The sequence below is a fragment of the Trachymyrmex septentrionalis genome, unplaced genomic scaffold (genome assembly GCF_001594115.1).
Source record: "Trachymyrmex septentrionalis isolate Tsep2-gDNA-1 unplaced genomic scaffold, Tsep1.0 scaffold7, whole genome shotgun sequence".
Lineage (NCBI taxonomy): Eukaryota > Metazoa > Arthropoda > Insecta > Hymenoptera > Formicidae > Trachymyrmex > Trachymyrmex septentrionalis.
Genome location: NW_017305884.1, coordinates 3517910 through 3540478, shown reverse-complemented (window position 1 = coordinate 3540478; position 22569 = coordinate 3517910). Strand labels below are relative to the sequence as shown.

The 22569-nt window shown below is 37.7% G+C and overlaps 4 protein-coding genes across 5 annotated transcripts in view; 2 read left to right on the top strand and 2 right to left on the bottom strand.

The window, feature by feature from the left end:
- Positions 1-9405: 9405 nt before the first annotated feature.
- On the bottom strand, positions 9406-14398 carry LOC108753577 (zinc finger protein 346-like). 2 transcript variants are annotated; one of them, XM_018495285.1, is made up of 8 exons: positions 13967-14398; positions 11121-11582; positions 10966-11039; positions 10677-10829; positions 10492-10586; positions 9997-10310; positions 9830-9895; positions 9406-9744 (listed from the first exon to the last, which is right to left on the bottom strand). In XM_018495285.1, the coding sequence occupies exons 1-8, from the start codon at positions 14004-14006 to the stop codon at positions 9593-9595; spliced, it is 1356 nt and encodes a 451-aa protein (XP_018350787.1). In that variant the 5' UTR covers positions 14007-14398; the 3' UTR covers positions 9406-9592. The 2 variants fall into 2 exon arrangements, with proteins under 2 accessions (XP_018350787.1, XP_018350786.1); XM_018495284.1 differs by having other exon boundaries at positions 9830-9898; positions 13967-14397.
- A 7-nt stretch (positions 14399-14405) lies between these two features.
- LOC108753578 (UPF0415 protein C7orf25 homolog) lies at positions 14406-16458 on the top strand. The gene is made up of 4 exons (XM_018495286.1): positions 14406-14729; positions 15161-15593; positions 15700-16226; positions 16323-16458. The coding sequence occupies exons 1-4, from the start codon at positions 14574-14576 to the stop codon at positions 16407-16409; spliced, it is 1203 nt and encodes a 400-aa protein (XP_018350788.1). The 5' UTR covers positions 14406-14573; the 3' UTR covers positions 16410-16458.
- A 10-nt stretch (positions 16459-16468) lies between these two features.
- On the bottom strand, positions 16469-20361 carry LOC108753581 (tetratricopeptide repeat protein 12-like). The gene is made up of 5 exons (XM_018495288.1): positions 19897-20361; positions 17420-17512; positions 17157-17360; positions 16676-17068; positions 16469-16607 (listed from the first exon to the last, which is right to left on the bottom strand). The coding sequence occupies exons 1-5, from the start codon at positions 20015-20017 to the stop codon at positions 16540-16542; spliced, it is 879 nt and encodes a 292-aa protein (XP_018350790.1). The 5' UTR covers positions 20018-20361; the 3' UTR covers positions 16469-16539.
- Positions 20362-20890: 529 nt separating this feature from the next.
- The window catches only part of LOC108753580, an 8834-nt gene continuing 7155 nt past the window's right edge, over positions 20891-22569 (top strand). Inside the window, exon 1 of the mRNA XM_018495287.1 lies at positions 20891-21478. Coding sequence (XP_018350789.1) covers positions 21406-21478 — 73 coding nt within the window. The 5' untranslated portion in view covers positions 20891-21405. The remainder of the gene's footprint in view (positions 21479-22569) is intronic.

Below are 22569 nucleotides of genomic sequence, written 5' to 3'. Positions count from 1 at the left end.
AATTAACCGTGGCGCGACGCTACACCTGTTGCTCCTTTCTGCACTTCCACGCACTCCCTGCACTTTAAATAATATATAATAATTAACGAGAATTTTATAACGAGAGTATTATCCATTACGATACACAGGCGAAATATACGAATGTTAAGATTAAAGACACGATAAACGTAGAAATGTCCGTGAAATGCGAAAATAATCGAATGGACGGATTATTCTTTTGTCATAATTGTTCTCACCTCAACAGCACAAAACTTGCAGTGGTATCACTGCAAGTATTGTGCTGTTGGGGCAGTTATTCAACTCAATCAGTGATTTTATAATGATTATTATTCATTACGATACACACAGACAAATAAATAATATCCGAGTATTAATTGATTAGACACGATAAATGTAGAAAAAAAAAAAATGTCCACGAAAATAATCGAAAAGATTGTCTCTTTACGTCAGTTGTTCTCAGTTATTTAATTTTCAATTTCTCTAATTTTTAGAGAAAGACGAAGAATTAGTAGAACCGAGATTAAAATTAAACAATATTGATAAAAACAGGCATAAGCGTAATTACAGCTTCCATCGTTCCGATTCCTGTGATTAGATAAACCGCGTGAAACGCGTATAAACGTTTTTATTCCAGCCGTCGTCTTGTGAATCGTCACGGGGATTGATAAAACTTCATGATCGTCGCTGGACTTTTCTATCTAGTCGTGACCGCGTTCCACACGAGAATAACAACAGGCTCGACCGTTGTCGAGTGATAGCGCGGCGACCTTGTGCATACGTCACGCGTAACAACAAACGCCGAGCATTTTGTATCATCAAATTCGTTACTAATTCGTTATCAAGAAATAAATGCGCACCACGAAATAACGGCCGAATATTCTATCCCTTGTAAGTTAACGTTTAAAAAGCAAATACTCGCGAAGCAGATACTCGCATCTTTAACTGCTTCTGCCTGTTTTCCGTCGATGCATATATCGTTTGTATATCGATCAGTTGTGTTTTAAACTCGTAGTCTCTAAATTTTTTCAAGTGGAATCTCATTCTAAAGCGTGAAAATTGAGCCAGTCTTAAAAAAGTATGTCTAAAAAATCTTCAAAAAGTTAATTTTCAATGTTTAAGAGATTTTCAATTCAATAAAAAAGTTAGTTCATATTTTTTGGAAAATAGGATCGTTTCTCTGTTTAATCTATTATTCTATTCTTATCAGTCTAATTTCCTAATAATCAAATTTTTTACAATTTACTTATCTTTTAAGATTTAATCAATTTAATTGATTTCTCCGGAAATATCAGACGAAAATCAAAAGAAAATAATTTCTATAAACGCTTTTCCGATTAAGACGCGAGCTCATTAGTGTCGATAGAAACGCAATTAACGTCGGATGTATTTTTCCGTGGCTTTAATCTCGAAAATTGGGCTCACAGAAATTATACCGGTTTTGACTCGGCGCGGCGCGGCATCCTGAACTCGGCTCTTCTTTCGTAGCCGAGACAAGCAAGATAATCGTTCGTGATCGATCGAGATCAGTTTTCTCTCTCTCTCTCTCTCTCTCTCTCTATATTCCCGACGTGTGGTTACGATCGCGACTCGTGTTGGTGCGTCGCGTCGGCGAGTAGACGACGGACGGCTATTTCCGCATGACATCACACCGCCCGCATTTAGGGAGCGTGCACCACGATTTTCTATTTTCTCGACGGCTCGACATTGGTGGCCGGCCCCACCGAGATGCGTCCCGATCAGTTTTTATTGCCACCCCTCTTCCCCGCCCTCACGACTTCCTCTCAGCGACACGCATCGCGTTCGCCGCTCGGAGCGATGTTCTTCCCACCCCGTATCTTCCTCCTTCTTGGAAGTCTATAATCATTTACCGCTGTTAGGAAATTCCTAATTTAGTACTGTATGAGATTGCGGGTTTTTAGTTACACCACGATAATGTTAAGTGTTTAGATTAGATTGAGCTAAGTCGGCGTCGATTATTGTCGTTATTCATTTTTATTGTCTCATCCGCGACATCCTTTCTCTCCTTCTCTCTCTTCCGTTTCTGTCATCGACACTCGTATTTTATGAAGTAACGTACTGCCCAAAAAGGTTCGTGTTTCTGGAACGTGATAAATCGTGCTATTTTTCTTTCGAACTTAAAGTAAATCAAAGTATAAGATGTTACACTGAAAGAAAAATGTACTAAATTTTAATAAAGTATCTGTTTAAATAGTGCCAGTTAAATATTTATTAAATGTAAACATATATTTATTTGGTGCGAAGCTCTTTAATTTGATTTAACTACTATTACTTTTTATTTAGCAAATGTTTATTCCCCGCGAGAATGAATGTTATACCAATACTATTCAAATACTTTAATACATTTATTTAAAATAACTAATAGAAACCAAGAATGGATCGAAACATATAATATTCTTTTGATTCGACAATAAAGGTAATTATACATTTTTTATGACACTATAACATCTTGTATTGCTTCTTTTTTAAATTTCATTCCTTTTAAATTTTAATTTAGTACATTTTTCTCTCGCAGTATATTAATTTTTCGGAATCGTCTGCGATACTCCGCAATTATCGAGCGAATATTGTATTCTAAATAACAGACGATGGAGAGCAATACTTAAAACGCGACTGATGCAAACAGATTTGTTTTGTTAATACAGGCCAGTGATCTAATCTCGTAAGTCGAGTAACGTTTACTGGCTCGCCTTTTCCTAATCGAGAAATAATTATATGGATTTGTCGGGACGACCGCCGTCGTCGTCAACTCGTCGAAGAAATTCGTGCGCGTCCGCGCGTCACCGTCGTGTTGCTTCTTCAAGTCTTTTTTTTTTACGCATCGGCCGGAACAATGGAATCGACGTTCGAGACAAAGGAGTTGCTCTACTCACTCTCGTCCGGTTTCCTCCGGTATACCGTTCGACCGGCGCTAACTCGGTTAGCCATTCGTTAGCGATATTAGAAAAGATCGCGCAAAAATAACGCGCTTTAAACGTGCCGCAGCCGCTTGATTCGCCGACGAAACGCTCGACACTCAATTAGCTTAAGAAAGCGAATGAATATTAAAATGGAAACGCTCGCATGTTACGTCGCGTTGCGTCGCAAATCTATAAATATAGACACCTGTGTATTACACCTGTGTTTTCTTTTGCAAATCTTTTGGATGTTCGTGAATTGGGTACAATCAGGAAGAAGGCGATTCTACATGAAAAAGTAGGTAGAAGACATAGGATAAATTTTTTTGTATAATAAGACTTTGTTTTCGAGAAACTCGGTTTTAAATATTTGCCGGGTACATATGCACTTAACTACGTCTTGACTTAATGGCTCTCGTTGTAGATTATTATCTCTGCTTATGTTTGTGTTTATTATTGCACTGAGTAATTAAAAATACAATAAAAGTAGGCACGATAAATTTGATTAGTTTATAAATTGTTGAAAATATTGCCCATTCACAAATACACAATTCTGTTCATCGAAGTAAATTTTTGTGAATGCTTTGTAATATATTCTGATGCTTTAATTAAAGATGTTTGTATCAACTAAAAGTATCAGTCAAATAATTAGCCAAAATGAGCTAATATCAATCAATATTATTTTTAAAAAATGTTTATAAAGTTAACCCATACATGAATACGCTCTAAATTTAACAATCGCAAGAAATAAAACAACTAATTTGGCTCATAATAATTTTGTGCAGCAAAATAATCACATTTTTCTGCAGTTTTAGGTCCGTGAACTTTTAAACGAGTAACATGAATTTATTATTGTCTGATCAGTATTTGTATAAAATTTGATTGCAATTCTTAATGTTACTCTCTCTCTCTTAAATTTATAAATATTACGTTTTCCTTTTTTTTTTATAAAAAAAATCTAGACTGACAAAAAATAAAATAATTTTTGAACCAATAAGAAAATTGTGTTCAAATTTAACATATTTATATAGACGTAATAATAGAGCAATCTATAAAAATTTTATATTTTTGAGATGTAACCCATACATCTTTAAATTCGTGTCCGGCGAGTATTAAAAATCGATTTTCTCGAAAGCTAATATAAGTCTTGTATGAAAAAAATTTCTCCTACATTTTATACTGATTTCCTCATGCAGAATTATCCCCTACTCCGTTATACACTACCAATTTACAAACATCCTGTATAATATAACTTGTTTCGTCTAAAATTAGAAATTGATTACACAGGAAAGTGAACGTTATTACAGATTTACGGAGAAAATTTAAGGTTAACGAGTTTTGGAGCACTCGCGTGGAAGACGTATTAATGTCAAATCGGCGTTATATCGCAACAGCCTCAAGCGGAAAAAATCTCGGTAGCCGAGGTAATTTATACAGTCGAGTCATCGAAGCGAGTCTGCTCGCGCGCGATTTCTCTCTTATTAATCTCCACCGTTTACACCTTGGAATTCAACGATTCAGCGGAGCCGATTGCTCAACCCGTGTATATTATACCCGAGTCGCGACGCGCGACGCCGGCCATCCGAGACGATCTATCGACCGATTCCCTCTCGATAGATCCAATCCGCGGACCACGGAAGAGGATTTCTGCGCGAATGATTCTGTAACGACCGATTACGCCCCGTTCGGTATCCGTCGGCTCCCTTACGCGTTGTAATCCCATTCATCGTTCGTTACATCAGTCGGGCGAGTATCTGTTATATGGGGAACAAGCATTGTCGAAAAATTCGTCGGATTTTGCGAAACTTGGCAGATTTTTCATATTTTGAAAATATAAAATGAAATATGAAATACAAAACGTGAAATATAAAATATATTAATATATTAATATCAGTGCGATTATATTAATTGTAAATTGTTCAAAAAATTCTAAATCATCCTTTGGTTTATAAACGGTTTTACAGAAATGATTTTTATGTATCAATGATTTTTACATAGAAATTTCTTTAAAACAACGACAATTGCTTGTTAATAAAAATCATTAAGTTTATTTGTCACTAGTCTCTTATATCAGCTGCCAGATTCTTGGTATTCGTCTATACATCGAGATTCTATCAAATAAATTATTTTAACGCATGAATTAATGTGCGCATATAACTGGAGCATATTTATCTAAACATCCGTGCTTTTCGTCTAAACATATCGTGACATTCGTGAGCGATAGTTTGAGAAACCGTATCACTACATTATTGATAATCAGTATTAGAGAGAGATTATATCATTATTGCTATTCTCTCTCAATTTAAGCGTCAAATGTGCCTTGAACTACTGAAATGTTATCTCCAATCTCCAGCTCTGAGAACGCATCGCAGTTTCTTTTCAAATAACCTATCATCCGAGGATTCTATCATATCCGGTAATTCTGTAACTTTTAATGACAATTTCGTTATAACGTTGTACAGATGTAATAGAAAGAATGCTAAAAAAGTTACGCAATAACATTGAAATAATAACGAAACTGTCGTAAGAGTTATAAAACAAGCCTACTGATCTTATATTGCTTGATTACGGTCTGTTCCGTTCAATGAAATATTTTTTGCAAAATGCGAGGATAACAATTCGTAACAGTTGATCATAACATTGAGACAACTCGTCGTGAATTCTTTGCGTCTAATGCTATCGAGACCAAAAAAAAAAGTTAGTAAACTAGTGACGAATAGTTATTGAACACAAACTCTATATATTTTGTGAAATAATTATCGTTGTTTCTGAATATAAAAACCGAAGGGTTTTTTTTACAACCTAATATTTGAACGATAATTACGATAATTATTTATTTTCTCTTTTTTTTTTTTATCGAAAAGCCGAATCCTTAAATTTTACTCGCTAACATTTTTTTTTTAGCACATAGATATATATTTTTAGACTTTGAAAGATTCTTTCCGATATATATTTTTCATTATGCACGCGCTTTTTGAGATATTATAATATTCCGCGTTTCCACAAAGAATAATCGTAATCATCGACGTAATGTTTTCTTTTTACTCTTGTCCCTTGGTTATTCATGCGTTTCTAATAGCTCGTAGCATTGCGCAGTCACTGCGATTTTCTTCACGAGTCACGGCCGATAAATGATTTTTGCGTGTTACTCTGTTATCCGAAAGACCGAGCGCAGTTCAAGAGGACAACGATGGACCAATCGCGAAGCCTTGAACGAGGGAGCGATCGGTCGGTCGATCGATTGATTTTTTCGTCACGGCGTCTGGTTGCATCGCTACTGCCCGTTGCAGGTGGAAGCGACTCTTTGCTCTGACCCGAAGCTTCTCAGAAATTCTCTCCAGTCATCGAGACGAATTCCACCGAAATGCGGGACGGACGATTAATGGCTTTATACGTTCCTTAAAATCTCCGCAACGTCACAGATTAATTTGTGTTTTTTTCCCTTCGCTTCGCCGGCTTCGAAATCGAACCGTGTCATCGTGCTTTAATCATTCGACGAGAGGTTCGCACGAGTAAAGGGTTACAAAACAGAGTCTCCTTTTCTTAGAAATTCCATTTGTGCACGTGGATGTAATAAGTGCCTTACGTGAATGTCTTCGCGTATTATTGCATAATCAAGACGCGTATTTCCGATATAAATATTGGCTTTGGCGTAAATAAAAATTAAAATATAAGTTGAACGTAAGAAGAGAATGACAGAAGTATAAACAAAGCTTCTAGAAAAAATATTTTACGTTTTCGTTGCCTCAATTTTCGCCTTCTACGTGAAAAGAATAATGTTATTAAAAGATTTAAAATTTCTTTGGATGCAGATGTGAAAATATAATTTTGTTGAACCATTAAAATAATCATGTTGGAAACTAAAAAATAATGAGCAATGATACAAAAAATTTTGATATTCTATAATAATCAGATTGAGTTTCTAACACAATTATTTTTGATGATCTAAAATTATTTTCAGATATCCAGTAAAATTTTAGATCTTTTAGCAAAATCATTCTTTCCATATAGAAACTTTGCGTACGCTTCTGTCATTCTTTTCTTGTATTCAACTTGTGCTTTGTTTTTTTATTTTATTTCCAGGACGCATATCATAATCATTGGTTATTTGAGAAGAAACTGCGATGCGTTCTCAGAGCTGGAGATTGGAGATGACATTTCAGTAGTTCAAGGCACATTCGACGCTTAAATTGAATAGCAATAATGATATAATCTATCTCCAAGTATAAATACTGATTATCAATAATGTAGTGATACGGTTTCTCAAACTATCGGTTACGAATGTCACGATATGTTTAGACGAAAAGCACGGATGTTTAGATAAATATGCTGCAGTTATATGCGCACATTAATTCATGCGTTAAAATAATTTATGACATTGTGCATGATACAAAATACAGGAGGTAGGTGTATTTTGAAAATTACAGAAGTGAGCAAATTCATTAGTTGGAATATTTATAATTTCATCGGTCGCGTTACCGAGTAAATTCGCTCACTTTTGTAATTTCCATCTCGTTTCAAAGTATCAATCGACCCCCCATGCGTTCCAAAATGTAACTGCAATAACTAAATCTCTGCTCTTTAAATTCTTTAGAATGGAATTTTACTCTAAAGAAAATTTCCATACAGACACATACCTCCAAGAAACGTTTTAAAGATGTTTAAAAGGTGTTGTAAAGACATTCCTAGAATGTCCATTGTATAAAGTGTGCTGTGTGGGTTGAGCCGATCGTGAAAAAGAATGACTCAATTGTCAATTTTTAAGAGCGAGAGGCGTTCTTCTAAAAATTTTAGAGAGTTTTCACATCACGTAAACTATAGCATTTTGATTAGTTTTGTTTTGGGACAACTCACAAGGTGACTCCGCTTACGGGTTGTAAAAAGGTAGGAAGAACCGGCGATTCGTGAGGGACGAGAGGACGGAAAAAGGGACGCATCGATCGGGAAGTAGGTGGACGTGGTGGAAAATAAAAACGACATTGGGCGCAGCATTATATATATATATACACGTGAAACGCACGGGTCATAAAAAATCCGAAGCGCAGGTATAAACCGACCGATCTACAAGTCCGCGCGTGAGGGCGATCCTAATCTCGCGCCGTTCATGGCGCGGAGAGTCCAACGCACGGAAAACCAAAAAGATACCGTGAAGAAGAGCCAAGAGGAGAGCAGAGGAGATCGGGGCCGCTAAATTGCCGGGATTCGTTAGAAAATCGCCGGTATGCGGTGCGTCACGCATTCAGGGTGGGAAGGGGGAAAAGAGGAACTCAGGGAAGATATTAGAGCCTCGGAGGAATTTCGAGTACACGGGCATCGCCCGCGGCGTTAAGATTTCTCAACCCTCTCGGCTCTCGTTCGCCATGAGAATCGGTAAGAATTCACGGTAAATTCGAAAATCGTGTTGATACCATCGATGCCTCGCCACGCCGTTTAATATAATCGAAGGCGAGTTGTACTTATTTTACGAATAGGGTGCTTGACTGATTTTAGATTTCTTGTAATTTCCAAGAGCGATTTCGATTTTTTTATAAATTTGATTTCAAAGTAATTACATGATTTCATTTTGATGTTTGATTACGTAATTTCAATTTATTTCTTAAAGATTTAATGTTGAAATGACTTCAACTGAGTTTTCATTTAATTTGATTTCAAATTGATTTCAACGGTGGAGAGACGCTTGACTGATTTCACGAGTGAATAGTCTCTCGATCGAGGATTCTATAATACAAATGTTCCCATTGTTCTTCTTCTTGCGTTTTGAAGGCCACCCGTTTCCTACGCTACCATTTTTGGACGCCCGTCATAAACGTCGCGCTGCTGCCTGGTACTTCATTGTTGATTCATGCTTTACACCGACGTTTTTATTTCCGCCGCTGTTCTCTGAGAGACATATTCGTCGCAGGTGACTGACAGTAAAAAAGAGACGAGAAACGTCGTTTCGTCATACGTATCTTACGAGGTAATTAATAGAAACGAGAATTCAGCTCGTTCGCTCGTCCATAAACCGCGAGACGGAATGTCACGAGAGAGAGAGAGAGAGAGAGAGAGAGAGAGAGAGAGAGAGAGAGAGAGAGAGTCGGAGACCGAATGACGCATAAATTTCACGTTGTATACACGCATCCTCGCACGAAGGATCTCGCGAATCTCGCGAATCCCGCGACGCTGTCGCATGGTTCAAGTTAATGATCTCGGTAATTGAATAAATGTGGAAGGCGATTAGTTGCGGCGCCGAGACGCGCTTTAATGAGCTGCCGTCTAAATCACCACGCTCGACTTACTGCAAATTTAATCTAGAGTTAATCGGCATTTAATTTAAATACTCGCCTCGCGTAACTAACAGACTTATGCTTCCCATCAGTCGCACTCATCAGACGCTCGATCTAACTTTGCGTTAATTTGCAATATTCGGCCGTCCGCAGTCTAATTAAATTCGCCAGAGTACGATGACTTGGGGATCACGTGTACCGAGAGATGCAGTCACGCAATTTTATTTCAGTGTCAAATAAAGCAGAATTTATTACACTTAACTCAGAATGAATATTGTGTATCTCTTTGTACAACCGTAACGGACAAAGCACGTACACGTGATAACGAATGCAAGGTTCAAAGTTGGACAAACAACAAAAACAGTTGAAACGCTGTGCATTGTATTAGAAAGTAATATCATTGTCGCGATTTTATTTTTTCTTGAATCTAGCTTTCTTTGCCGCCACCACGGCGTTCGGTGACTTTGGGTTAGCTTGATTTTTGTGTTTCTTGCTTTCGACGTGCTGAGCGAACGTGGTCTCCGAGTTTAACGATACATTGCACGGTGCGCAGTAATACTGTCCTGTGAAACGAAAAGTCATTGCATCAGCGTTAGTCATGAAACGGTGTTTCTTTCCTAATCTTTATATACCGTAACGATTTTTTACCTGATGGTGTTCGATAAATAGAATAATCTATAGGTTCCGAAACGTTAGACGCGTTCTCATTTTCAGCTGCTGAAATAAAACATGAAAAATTAATGAGCGACACACACACACACACACACACACACACATATATATATATAAATATGACGTTTATCTTATTGATTTACCAGGTTCAGGTATGGGGAGTCCGTTGAGCCTGAGCATTCTCAAATGTCGGGCTCCGCGTTTGTGTGTCTCTAATTGATCCTGACGATTGGCTGAAACTTGGCATAAGTCGCAGCGCAATGGCGTAGGATACGGTGGTGACGTGTATATTGATGGTACCGCAGCTGGATTCGGCACAGTGGCTATACCGTCAGATACAATCGGTGTCGCAGCCGGGGCGGATTGCACGTCCGTTTGAAAGGCCGTTCCAATTCCAAAGCGACCTGTCGAATCCACCTGACTGTACTGGTTCTGAGTTGGCAGCTTCTTTGATGGCCTGTGGATTGCAACTGTCTTATTATCACGACAACAGTAATTTAACTCAATCGTTTATTGTGCGAGTTATTGAATAAAAAGAAATAAAAATGAATTAAAATAAATAAATTATTAAGCTGCCGGATTGTGTGTGTGTGTGTGTTAAGTAAGTATTACTACAGAGTTTCAATGTAGCTTCATACCTCGCGCGAGGCCCGCCGTTCGCCGCCCTAATGTGCTTTTTGCCCGCGTAGTGTTGCGTGGCGTCAGTTTGCGACGTAAACCATGTTTTGCATATCTAGCAATGTAGATTGTATGCGAGGTACATTAATATACGATTTACGTATGTAAATACATAACTGTAGACGAAACATTGTAGGCCTCTTACATCACAGTAGTTTTGCCAGTCGTTATTGGTCGTACTGCTCACTTGGCCGTCTTCCGTTTTCTGTTTTTTAACGCTCTGATTGAGAAACATCGATACTTTTTTCTGATGCGGCTTGCCGTCGTAGTGTAGTTTCGCTTGTAACGTGGAGTTCATCTGCAAAGTACGATATACAATATTAATAATTTTATCGACACGAGATCTACGATCACAGAATTAGTCTCGAAATAAAATTAAATTTAAACGAAGAAAACTCTCTAATTATTCAATTATGATATTAGCTGGGCCTTACGACTGCATTGCACAGATCACATTTGAGTGGTTTCATTAATGCCGATAGTTCCCTTTGCGCGCTCGCCACTTTCTCTGGAAAAAATATATACACAGAAATGATATATTAATAATCTGCTTTCCATTATTTTCAATTTTTAAAAATTCTCTAATTACCTGCGTCCTGCGCTGGATCAATAAACTCGTTTTTGCGTTTGTAAAAGTTCTTGTTCTTGTTCTTTCCTACTGCGGTCGCTGCGGGAGATGCTACTGGTGCAGCAGGTGAACCCTTGTAAGTCGGATCGTACCACGGAGTATAAAGTTCTGAAGTATCATTATCGCTCGGTATCCACCAGGGGGGCTGAGTTGGCTGTTGTCCGGGAGTTTGCGGATGCATTGTTGGATGTAGCATGTACGGATTCGGTGGCATAGAATTCGGGAACGTCCCATCAGTCGCGATCGCCACCGGGGTAACTGCCATCATGTTCTCATTCACCGCTGGTCGTTGCCGTTGCGTCGTTGTCGATTGTGCATTGCTGTTCGAGGATTTGTTTGCAGAAGACAGCGGTGGCGGAGGCGGGGGAGGCGGTGGTGGCGGCGGCGGCGGCGGTGGAGGTGGTGGCAGATAGGTTTCGAGTCCTGTTGCGAGAGAAGATGGTAAAGGTTTTAAGTCATCTTTATGTTTACGAAAGGGAAAGGAAGGGATCTTCGACCGGTACAGTGGTATCATATTTTTCTCATTTTAGGACACACGGGAATTTGTAAAAAAAAAAAGTCGAAACTTATAAATCATGCGACACCCCGCAGTTTTACTGCGGTAATTTATCACGTCATTGTTATTCTATATATAGTGAACAAAACTTCTTGGATCTACAGCATGGTGAGATAATTATGCAGCGATACGTATGTTTGTGCTTTGAATTAATCATACCTATACTTATTTTTGTCAACTCGTGCCATTTTTACAACTTAACGGTAAAGTATTGTGAAGTGACGAATAAAGGGAGATTGAAAGAAGCTTCTTTAACTTTCGTCAATGGTGTTGGACAAGTTTATTAGCGTTCGGATTTACAACAGTGTATCATGCTTACCATCAAAAGCCTATCGATTCGTCAAAAATTTCACAGCGCCGCGGCTTACGAGATTTACGATCGTGATAATTATCGCGGACCGATTCGCTTTCGGCGAGAAGCGTATAGCTAAATCAGACGGCGCCGTTAAAACGAGATGGCTATCGCGCTCTTACAATTTACAGAGGAATCGCGTTTAATTACACGCACACGCTATATTAAGCGTCGCGTTAATTCGCGCGGCTGGCTGATACAAAGACCTACGACATTATGCGATAATACATCTCACGCCCAGACAGCGATACATATTTAGCTTATCACACGTTTACACCGCAGTGCTGACGTAATTTATTTTAACATTCGTTATACGTAGCGACTCCGTGTCTCCGGTATTACTCACACAGTATTCATAATCGGTTTTCATTGCAAGAGTTCTTATCACAAGTAATACATTAAGATGCTAATATGGTTTTGTGATATCTTAAGATTGTACTTAATTAAATGATCTTAATATAAAAATCGATTACTCTGGTAAAAATTTTCCTAAATTTTTGAACATTTTTTCAGAAATATTGAGAAAGTCTATCTCTTTTCTTCGAATTTTTCATGTACATGAATTGTGAAATATTCAGATTTCTTATTCTATAATTTCTAAAAATATATCTTAAACTTTTTTAAATTTTATAAGATTTTATTCTTATATTCTTTTATACTTATGGTGTTTCTCAGCACTTTGAAAGGTTTCCAACTTGTATAACAAATTATAGCAATTTTTTATAAAGATATAAATTATTCAGAAATTTTGAAAAATTTTGAAATTTATGTAAAAATTCGACAAACTTATATAACAAAAATTTTGAGAAAAATTTTTATCAAGATATGAATACATAGACAGACTTAAATTCGCATCACACTATGCATTAGAGATTAAGGATTGTAAATTGAAAATTAGAATTTAACCAACCTGACCGAATTCTAATTTAAAATTTTAATCTCCAATGCATAATGTAACATGGGCTTTAGACTCATTTCTTTATCAATGTAGATTAACTTTAATCTCAGTTTAACTTATTAATCTTTTTCTTAAAGCTAGAAAAATATAAAGAGTAGATTGAACTAACCGAGATTAAAGTTTAATCTATAATAGAAATAGATATTATACAATTATGTTGATTACAGTGTACAGTAATCAGTGTACAAATGCAAATTAATGATGACAGGCAAAAAATGTTGATTTATATTTGTTTTTGAAATATTTCAGTTTGAGGAAATCAAGTGTTTTCATTTATTCAGAATTGACATATTCCACAATTAATAAAATAATTACACAATTTCAGACATTATAATACTATACTTTTTTTTTAACTTCAAGTATTAGCTATTGTGACTTCCTTATTTATATATTTGCATTTGACACTGCCTTCAATTTTTTTTACAAAAACATGCTTTGAAATGTCAATCGACTTTTACAAAATCAACAAAACAGTGGTAAATACGTTTTAAATACTTCATTCGAGCGAAACGGACAACCGAGCGAGTCGTAGATTAGATCTGCTATATTGTTATAACGTAGCATTAAGCGCTCGCATGTACATTGCGTGATCCATGTACTCTTCGACGTGCGGTGCTCGCAATTTACTCGTCAACGTAATACACACATACACGATAATTGTCTCGTTCGGCGAGTCACGATCCGACGATTTCGGAGCCTCAAATAATGCCGATTACAACAGATCGTGCGCTAATTGAGATAATCTTTCAAACCTACGGAGCGTTCCGAGAATCGACAGAACATCCCCGGCAACCTCCGTCAGGATTACTTCCTTCTTTTATCCTTGGCATCGAGCTCCGCGTTGTCGTTTTACAGGTACACGTTATTGGCAAAGCGGATGAGTCGAAGCGAGGGGAAAAGGGAAAAAAAAAGGATCGTCTCGAGGATGACGCATGACTCACCCGGCACTTCTGGATTCTCTATGAGTTTGGCGCTGGACATTTTCCTATCTCGGCGAAGATTTCTACTCAAACGATACTCGTTTCTATTGAGCGCAGTTCAACGAAGAATCCTCGCTACGACTCACGTGGATGTCGCGATTCCGCACCGCGGTTTCGTCGACCTCGTCGTCGTCCTCGTCGTCGTCCTCGTCGTCGTCGTCGTCTCGTGCCCGTCACCGTTTCTCGTCGCGTAACGGCACGTAACGTCACACCGGACACACTGTGGCCCGCACGTCGACATCGACTGTCGATTGTCCGGAATAAAAAGTTTGGTGAGGTTAATTCAGGCGAGTTTGACACAAGCCGACGACATTACGCGAACGCGTGATATTGACCCACGGCGCAAGATGGCTGCACGCATCACGCATGTCGCGCGGGTCCGATCAGACTGAACCTAGACTCATCGAGACTATTCCATGTACTACTCCAACCTCCAACTACTTCGTGGTCTTCGAGTTCTGGTTCTGAGTGCTCTGAAGCCCCGACTGCCCGTATGACCGTCGTGAGAAAGGTTCGATTTTGTTGACTTCCTTGGTACCGTCCACGAGTTCACCAGTTCATCGCGACGATGGAAGACGAAGTAGATGACGAGTTGCTTCAGTGTCTCGAGGAGAAAATCGCCAGTGGCCATAGCATGGTCGAGAGGTTGAAGCTCATGGACAAGATCGACGGGATTGATAAACTGATACGGAAGATTCAACAAGAGATAAAATTTTTGGAGAAGGTAAACGAGGTGGAATCTTTTCAATTCTAAGAATTAATTATTCTGTTTATCTTAATTAGAATTCTCTTAATCTTACAAAAGTTAAACTGAAATTAAGTTAACCTTACATTGATAGAATCAGGCTTGTTCTTTTTAGTTGAGCTTCTTTCATGGCTTAACTCTTTCCTCTTTTCCTTTTCCCTAGAAAGAAAAACAGAATAGATAAACTATGCTGTGTTCAGCTAAAAGAACAGATCTCTTGTATCTCTTGAATCTTCTTGAGATCTCTTGTGTCTCTTATTGGAAAGCATGTATCTTGAATAAATCTATCATGATCCGGTGCTAAAGTTTTAGAGTTGAGAATTAATTCTTCTCTATCTGGTAGAGAGAGTAGATTTTTAGCATACCGTTTGAATTAGCAGATTAATAACTTGATGCTTTTTTTTACAAAGGTACAATGTACAGGAAACTTGAAGAAGAAACATCTCCAGAGTTCGAATCTGACTCATCTCGATGCTATGGTGGCTCGACTATCCTGTGCAAAGGATCCCATCAGCGTAATGAGACCCTTCAAGTATCAAAAATCACGTCTAGAGGTTGATATAGTATGTAATAGTGGCGCTTCGTGGGTGAAGGTTATAGCAAGAAACGCTAGAGCATTAACTCTGATATCTCTCGGCAATGGAGAATACGGACAGAAATCTGTTCTGGACCAAGCCAATTCGTACCTTGTATGTAGCAAGTGTCATCTCCATCACTATAGACCGCCAGATGTGATATTTCATTTTGCTTACGGCGTAGAGGTTCCACTGGTCTTGCAATTGGAGCAAATGGGCATCATAGTGGAAGGAGATAGAATAGATACAGACAATGAAAACTTGAATAGTCAGTACAATTTATCTCTGATAAATACTTAAAGAAAATCAACTATATCGTATGAAAATAATTTCATGTATATACTTATTGTTCTCTTTTTGTTTTTTGGAGGTAGAACAAGATGAACTGGATTTGTCCAAAGGATCTACAAGCGATTCCGAAAAGGATTTGAATATGGATTTGCGATCGTTAAATACGTCTGTTCTGTCAACCGAAATCAGACTCCTGAATCTCGATGTATCGGCGCTTTTGGCTTACGTTACGAATATGGCTAATGGATATAATAATTACGTTTATCGGGAGCCATTACTTATGCAACAAGCAGAAATGGAAAGGAAACGTCCCATAAAACCGATTCTAGAAAATTTGTTTCGGGACAAAGAACTTATAATCTGCCGGACAGCATATAATAATTTTATGAATATTATCGATGTTATCGGTGGTCCGAATGAAACGCAGCGTGCTCAAGAATTGTTAAAGAAAGTCCGAATTGTTGACGATGTTACCACTGGACGAATTATGAAGCTCCGCTTGGGCGGTAAAATTAAAGATCGATCGCGACTGATTTTTGCAACGGGCGAAAGTATGAAAAGCATTACAGTTTCTGCTAATGAAGGATTTGTAAGAGCAGCGCGCATGCAGGTAATTATATTCATAAAATTATGTACATAAAATTGTTTTATTGTTAGTTTTACATCACTGATAATGAATAATATTATAGATATTTTATTTTTTTAGGGCATTGAGTGTACAGTTTTCTTACACGAACCACGATCTCTATCAGAAGCTAAAGAAAGTAATGCAACAAGTATAGAGCAATCTTGATATTATTCAAAATATCTAGGCAATTACAAAGGAAATATATACTGATACTAAGCATTTCTATATTGTTAATTTATTATATTAATTTATATAAGATGATGTTTATATGTTATTTCTCTGAAGAAAGAAGCTACTATATTTCATCATTGATTGTCTGGACGTTGGATTTGTTAAATTGAAGCTCAATATTTTCTTGAAATTCTGCAAAATATAAAATAAATTGTTATTACATAAAAGACAATGTGTAAGATTAAAATATTTAATAATACCATCGATAAATTTATTGAATTGAGGATTCTTTTCTTTGGCCATCCGGATATATTCTTTACTCTTCTCTCTATTTCTGAGATGCATATAACATTTAGCGCTATACAAAAGAGCTTTTAAATTTGAGTCATTCAGTTTTAACGTCCATTCGCAGTCGTGCAAGGCTTTTTCGAATAATCCGAGATTCATATATGATAACGCGCGATTATTCCACAATACAGAAGAGTCTTTACGTTGTTCTAATGCTTTGCTATAATAAGTCACGGCCTTCTCGTAATCGCCTTCTTTAAATGCACCGTTTGCAATTCTCTTTAACGTTTCTGCCCGTTCATTTCTAATCTTGCGTTCTTCAGCTCGTTTTTTAGCATCGTTTTCCACGCTCTTCATGAATGCCTCTGTTTATATAAATCGCGTCAATTTAGAATTTATCTACTCGCCTTGTCGAATAGACAAAACAATAGCATAATAGATGTATAAATATACCTCGCGACATTTGGTTCGGATCATTGTTTGAATCATGTTCTTTTGACGGATATTTATTAATTACTGATCGATCAGTTTTAACTTTTACCTCGCCATCTCCACAGATTTCTTTTTGAACACCTTGTTTTAACATTTCATCGGCTAACTTTTTCCCGCATTCTTGTTCTTGTTGATCAGAAGATGCTAATTTCTTTACGATTTTTTCTTGAATGAAAAATTTTATTGATACAAGTAAATTTGCAATGTAATCGTGTCATACTCACCCACTTCAGTAACACGATGCATAAAATTTTGAAACTCTTCTTCTGTTACATGTCTATCAGGGTTTAAGTTATTAATAATATCATTTGCCTGTTCTGCTTTATCACAATTTATTTTATTTTTCATATTCATATCCATTTTTTATGTAAAATCGTAGGAACAATTGCAAAAACCTTTTGTATGCGCTATAAGGAGAAATGTCAAGTTTGCTTCCAAGGAAACCGCTATATAACAGAGTTGCTATGGTTTGTTACGCTACATATCTATTATGGTTGCTCTCTTTTTAATACAATTGACACTTTTAAAACAACTCGACACACAAATCGACACACATCGTTTTTCATTTATTTATAATTTTGTTTAAATTCAATTACACTTTTCGACTCTGTTGGCGAGGAGAGTCGGAGTGTGTTCAAATGTCATTTTGAGTGATCAGGACGCATCCGCAAATCAACTTAATCATTCTATTTCTGTTTTTTTAAGTACAGTGTATGTCTCTTGTTGGAAAGCACCAATAATATGGAAAGCACTGTTTGAAAAATTTTTAATTAAAGATGAGAGCACAAAGTTTTGTATAATGCATAAGGTACAATTAAGAATTTTTTATATCATAGAAAAGAAACAAATAAAAGATTTTTAATTGATTAATTTTCTGTGTATTATACTTTAAGAAGGTCTATACTCCGGTCTTCATTATAAATTTTGTGAAGTGTTGCGAAGTTAGGCATTAAAAATTTACACACATTGTACATATTACGGTCTATTAATTGTGGCAAATTGTTCTGCGAATGTTAATTTGAGTCGATTTATGTTTCTTAAAAAGAAAGCAGTCTGTTATATTATGTATATATAAATCGATCTAAGAGTCAGTTAGTAGTTTCATCTTCGGATAAATTATGACAACTTTGTAGAAAATAAATAATAATAAGTAAAGGACAAAGAGTTGACACGACAAGAGTTCTTTAAAATTATACGAAGAATATATTACAATTAACAAGAGATAAAATTACATAAAACAAAAAATTAAAAATAAAATAAAATTAAAAATAAGAAAATAAAAATTGTAAAAATTTATTTAATGGATAAAAGAACGAGCGAAAGACAGAGACGATGACAGCGAGGAACGAGTGAGTTGAAATTTATCAAAAGGTGAAACAACCTAGTCATAATATCTATTATCTATTATCAGTTAAATTAAATCGCATAAAAAAATTTACATTAAAGAATAATTTTAATCGTACACGTAGATTTTAAAATGAGTTACGATTTGCACAGCTTTATTATAAAACAGCAAGATCATAAAACGTAAATATTGAGGAAACTATGATTAATTATTGTATATATAGCAGTCAGAAATTTCAAATGTCATGTATATGAATATCAAAGTGTAATATGTAAGAACATGCAACAATACTTATATACATTTTTTTATCGATTGATGAATCTTAGTCACATTAACTGTTTGAATCTTTTCTAGGTGGAAACTCTTTATGATGAGCGTTCTTATTTAATGAATGGACCAATATCTGAGAATAAAACTGTTGCGTGGTTTTACTGCTTTCCAAGTTATCATTGTCAATTTCGTCAACCTCTAAAGGATCCATGTCAACATCTTCTTCCATGTCGGAAGATATATCAATTTCGTCCTTTATGTAAACTGTACTTAAATTGTTATCTTCACTTGAATTTTTTTTAACTTTTCTTCTATCTAAAGGTTCATTTATTTTATTGTCTGACACAGAAGTGGATGGCTTTCCCGCTGTGATCTCCACTTCGTCCATAATACAACGCACTTTCTGAAAAGATAATGGTTTGTTTATTGTGGATAACACACTTGGCCAACTGATCTCGGAGTGCGACGGAAAATCTTTTCTCTTTCGCTGCATCGGGGACATTCTTCGCACTCCTCTACTTGTACTTGGCTCGTTAATGTCTATAATACTGATGCCGGAATTGCTAGTCTCTAACCGCTGACACAACTCGCTTATGTTAATCTCTTCGTTCTTCGGCGTTTCCTGAGAAACTTTGGCTGTCGTTTTGTAAGGATTCATCTTCGGAGCAAACCTCGTCTGCGGAGTTGTTTTACTCTGTGCTTTCGTAGTAACCTCATGTTCTGAGCTGACACTGCTTCTTCCAGGCGAATTCTTGCCTTCCTCCAGTTTTAATCGCGACACCGTTGTCATCTTCTTCAACACGTCGCAGTGTTCCTTGTTGTAGGAACTTTCAGATGGCAGCGATGGCGGAAGATCCTGGAGTCCAGTAACTTCCAATGTCTCGGCCAGCTTCAACAGCCTCCTAACCTCGCTCTGCATTACCTGTATTTCGCCACAGTACATGAAATTTACGAGAGTCTTGAGATCATCGGCCTCGATGTCGTGCAGGACGATCATCGGATGCGGATGATCGTTGGCCAGAAGCAATCGACGAAAGAAGGAGCTCGAATTAGCCAGTACCATCTTGTGACATTTTAGGATTGTACCGTCCTTACACGCCAGGGAGAGATCGACGAATTGCTGTTTCTCGTAACAAGTGTCGAGTGAGCCCACCATGTGCGACGGGAAGCTTTGCCATTTGAAATTCATCACGGAATCCTCCTTCATTGTTGCGCTTTTAAGTCAACTCTTTAAGTCAGAGATCTCGTGATCAGAGGCGACGCGAGGAATTCAGTTAGTGTTCCTAACAACTGTATTCGCCATGACACCACGTGCCGCTGTTGTGCATTGTCGTCGTCACTTCATGAAGCCGAAGATGGGGATGGAGATATTGAAGATGGAGCTGAGACGAAGATGTTAGATTGTAGAGGTGGATTTTTCCGGCGGGACTTTTCGTACGCATGCGTGAATACGTCACTGTACGGTCACGTGATAATTTCCTCCATTTTCCTCGAGATTGCATCGACGTTGCCTTAATTTTAAGCGAGGCTTAAAACTCTCTCCCTTTCTATCTTTCTATTGGCTTTAAAAAGAAAAAAAGAAAGAGGGAACGTTGAGCTTCTGAAATGTTTTTAAAATATTCATAGATGTATATATGTATATTTACGCACGTCACGTATTGGTATATTCATTTTATTTAAGTAGACAGGTATGTTAAAAACACCTTAAACAAATTTTATTATTTATTTTACAGATTTTATATTTTTTATATTTTTTTATATTTTTTATACACACACAATAGCATTTATACAGCTAAATTTACATTATATATTTTACGAAACAGGGTAATGTAAAAATAATAAATGAACTTTTAAGAGTTATGAGCAATACTTTTTTTTCCTTTTTTAGAACAAGGTTTTTAAGGTAATCATATGTTTTTACCTATTCAATTTTTATATTATCTTAAAATGTATTCAGGAAGACGCTATTTGTGGCATTTTATCCTTATTTTACGTCTAATGAACGCTAAAGGTAGACCGAAGAACAGAAAAAATTTCGAAATTCCCGCAAACTTCGTGCTGCTCGGCTCGAGATATCGAAGGGTCGAGATATCGCGAGGTCTCGAGACTCGCTTAACCGTAACGGGGGGCGACTTCTCGACGGTCCAATTGGCTTCGATAATTGCAAATGGTCGTTTAATAACAGATGATTGAACGTGTTTGGCGGCGCACGGCGTGGCATTTATCTGTCAAAAGCGGTGGCGGCCGGCCGACGAACGTTGTGATGCGCCGCCGATTGATGCGCGTCCGTTGACCGTTGAACCGGCGAGACGTGGATCTGCGGACGCTTCGAGGGCGAAGCTCTATACTTTTCCCGGCTCCGGTAACGACGGCGGACGACGGGAACGACGGCAGTCGACACACGACGAACGGCGGCGACGACGCGGCGGGAGAGCGAGAGAGCGACAGAGAGGGCGAGACGCGCGAGAGACGAGCGTGCGGAGCGGGCGACCTTTGAATAACCGACGCGTACGTTTATTATTATGTGATTGCGGATTGCGCGCGGGTTCACCACGGGCATAACGAGGCAGACGACAGGAAGAAAGCTGTAGGAAAATGCGGAGCACCGACGTTTTCTGCTATCTCATCGTGGCGACTCTCGCCGTTCTGTCCACGCTCGGTCGTGCAGGTGAGTACCCACATTGGATTTATTCTCGAGAGTATACATCGTAGAGTTAGAAAGAGAGAAGAGAGAGAGAGAGAGAGAGAGAGAAAGAGAGAGAATATATCGTGCCAGGCCCGCTGTCTGGCTGGTAAATTAAAGCTCGAGCGAAATTGGTTCGTCCGAGCGAGCCGCCGCAGTCACCCCAACTTAACCACAATGGTCTTCTTCCGCTCTTTCTCTCTCCTTCTCTCTCTTTCTCTGTGCCTCTCGATCCCTCCGTCTCCGTCGTTCCTTCTCGAAATCACGGATCATCTCTGAGAGAGCACCCTCGGCTGCTACGCGGAATCGTCCAGATCAACCCACAACACGTGTGACTCTTGTGCGCTCTCATTCCTGCACTTCCGGCGGTTCCACGCTGAAAATGACGCGTCAAAAATGCGCTTTTCACGGCGAGAGATATTCCGCCGAAATTTATCCCGGGTACTCTCTAAATTCTTCGGAGTGAAATCTTACTCCAGAGTGAAAATTAAGCCAGTCTCATAAAAAAGCAGTGGCTCGGTTTTCAATCTTCATCTAAGGAACACATAAAAGTCAATAAAAAGTTAAAATTATTTTATGTTGATTCTTAACGTTAATAAACAGTCAATAAATAGTTAAATTTTGTAATAAAAAAAGTCATTATTTTGACTTTTATGACGTTGAAATAAAGTCATTCCGACTTTCTCTTCACTCGGTGCGTTTTTTCGGTAAGAGTGAGGTTTCATTAGTAAGATTCACTCTAAAGGTTTTAGAGAGTAATCGACGTTGATTTTTACTTTGATATTCAATTTTATTTTTAAATATTGCGATTTTTTTATGCGCGAGATACGATATATTTTTGCGCTTCGCAGAAATACAGGAAATACTACCAGCGATAATTTAACAATATCACATTGTGTGATCTGTAGACTGTACACGCAATATGATAAAAATACAAATAATTGACGCGACAATGCTACCGAGGATCGTGTTAAAAAGTATCGAGTTGCTCCGAAAAACACGGAGCTCGATGGAAATTTCGCCCGCGCTTTCTCTATTGACGCAATCACCATATTTTTTTGCAAATAAAAACACGT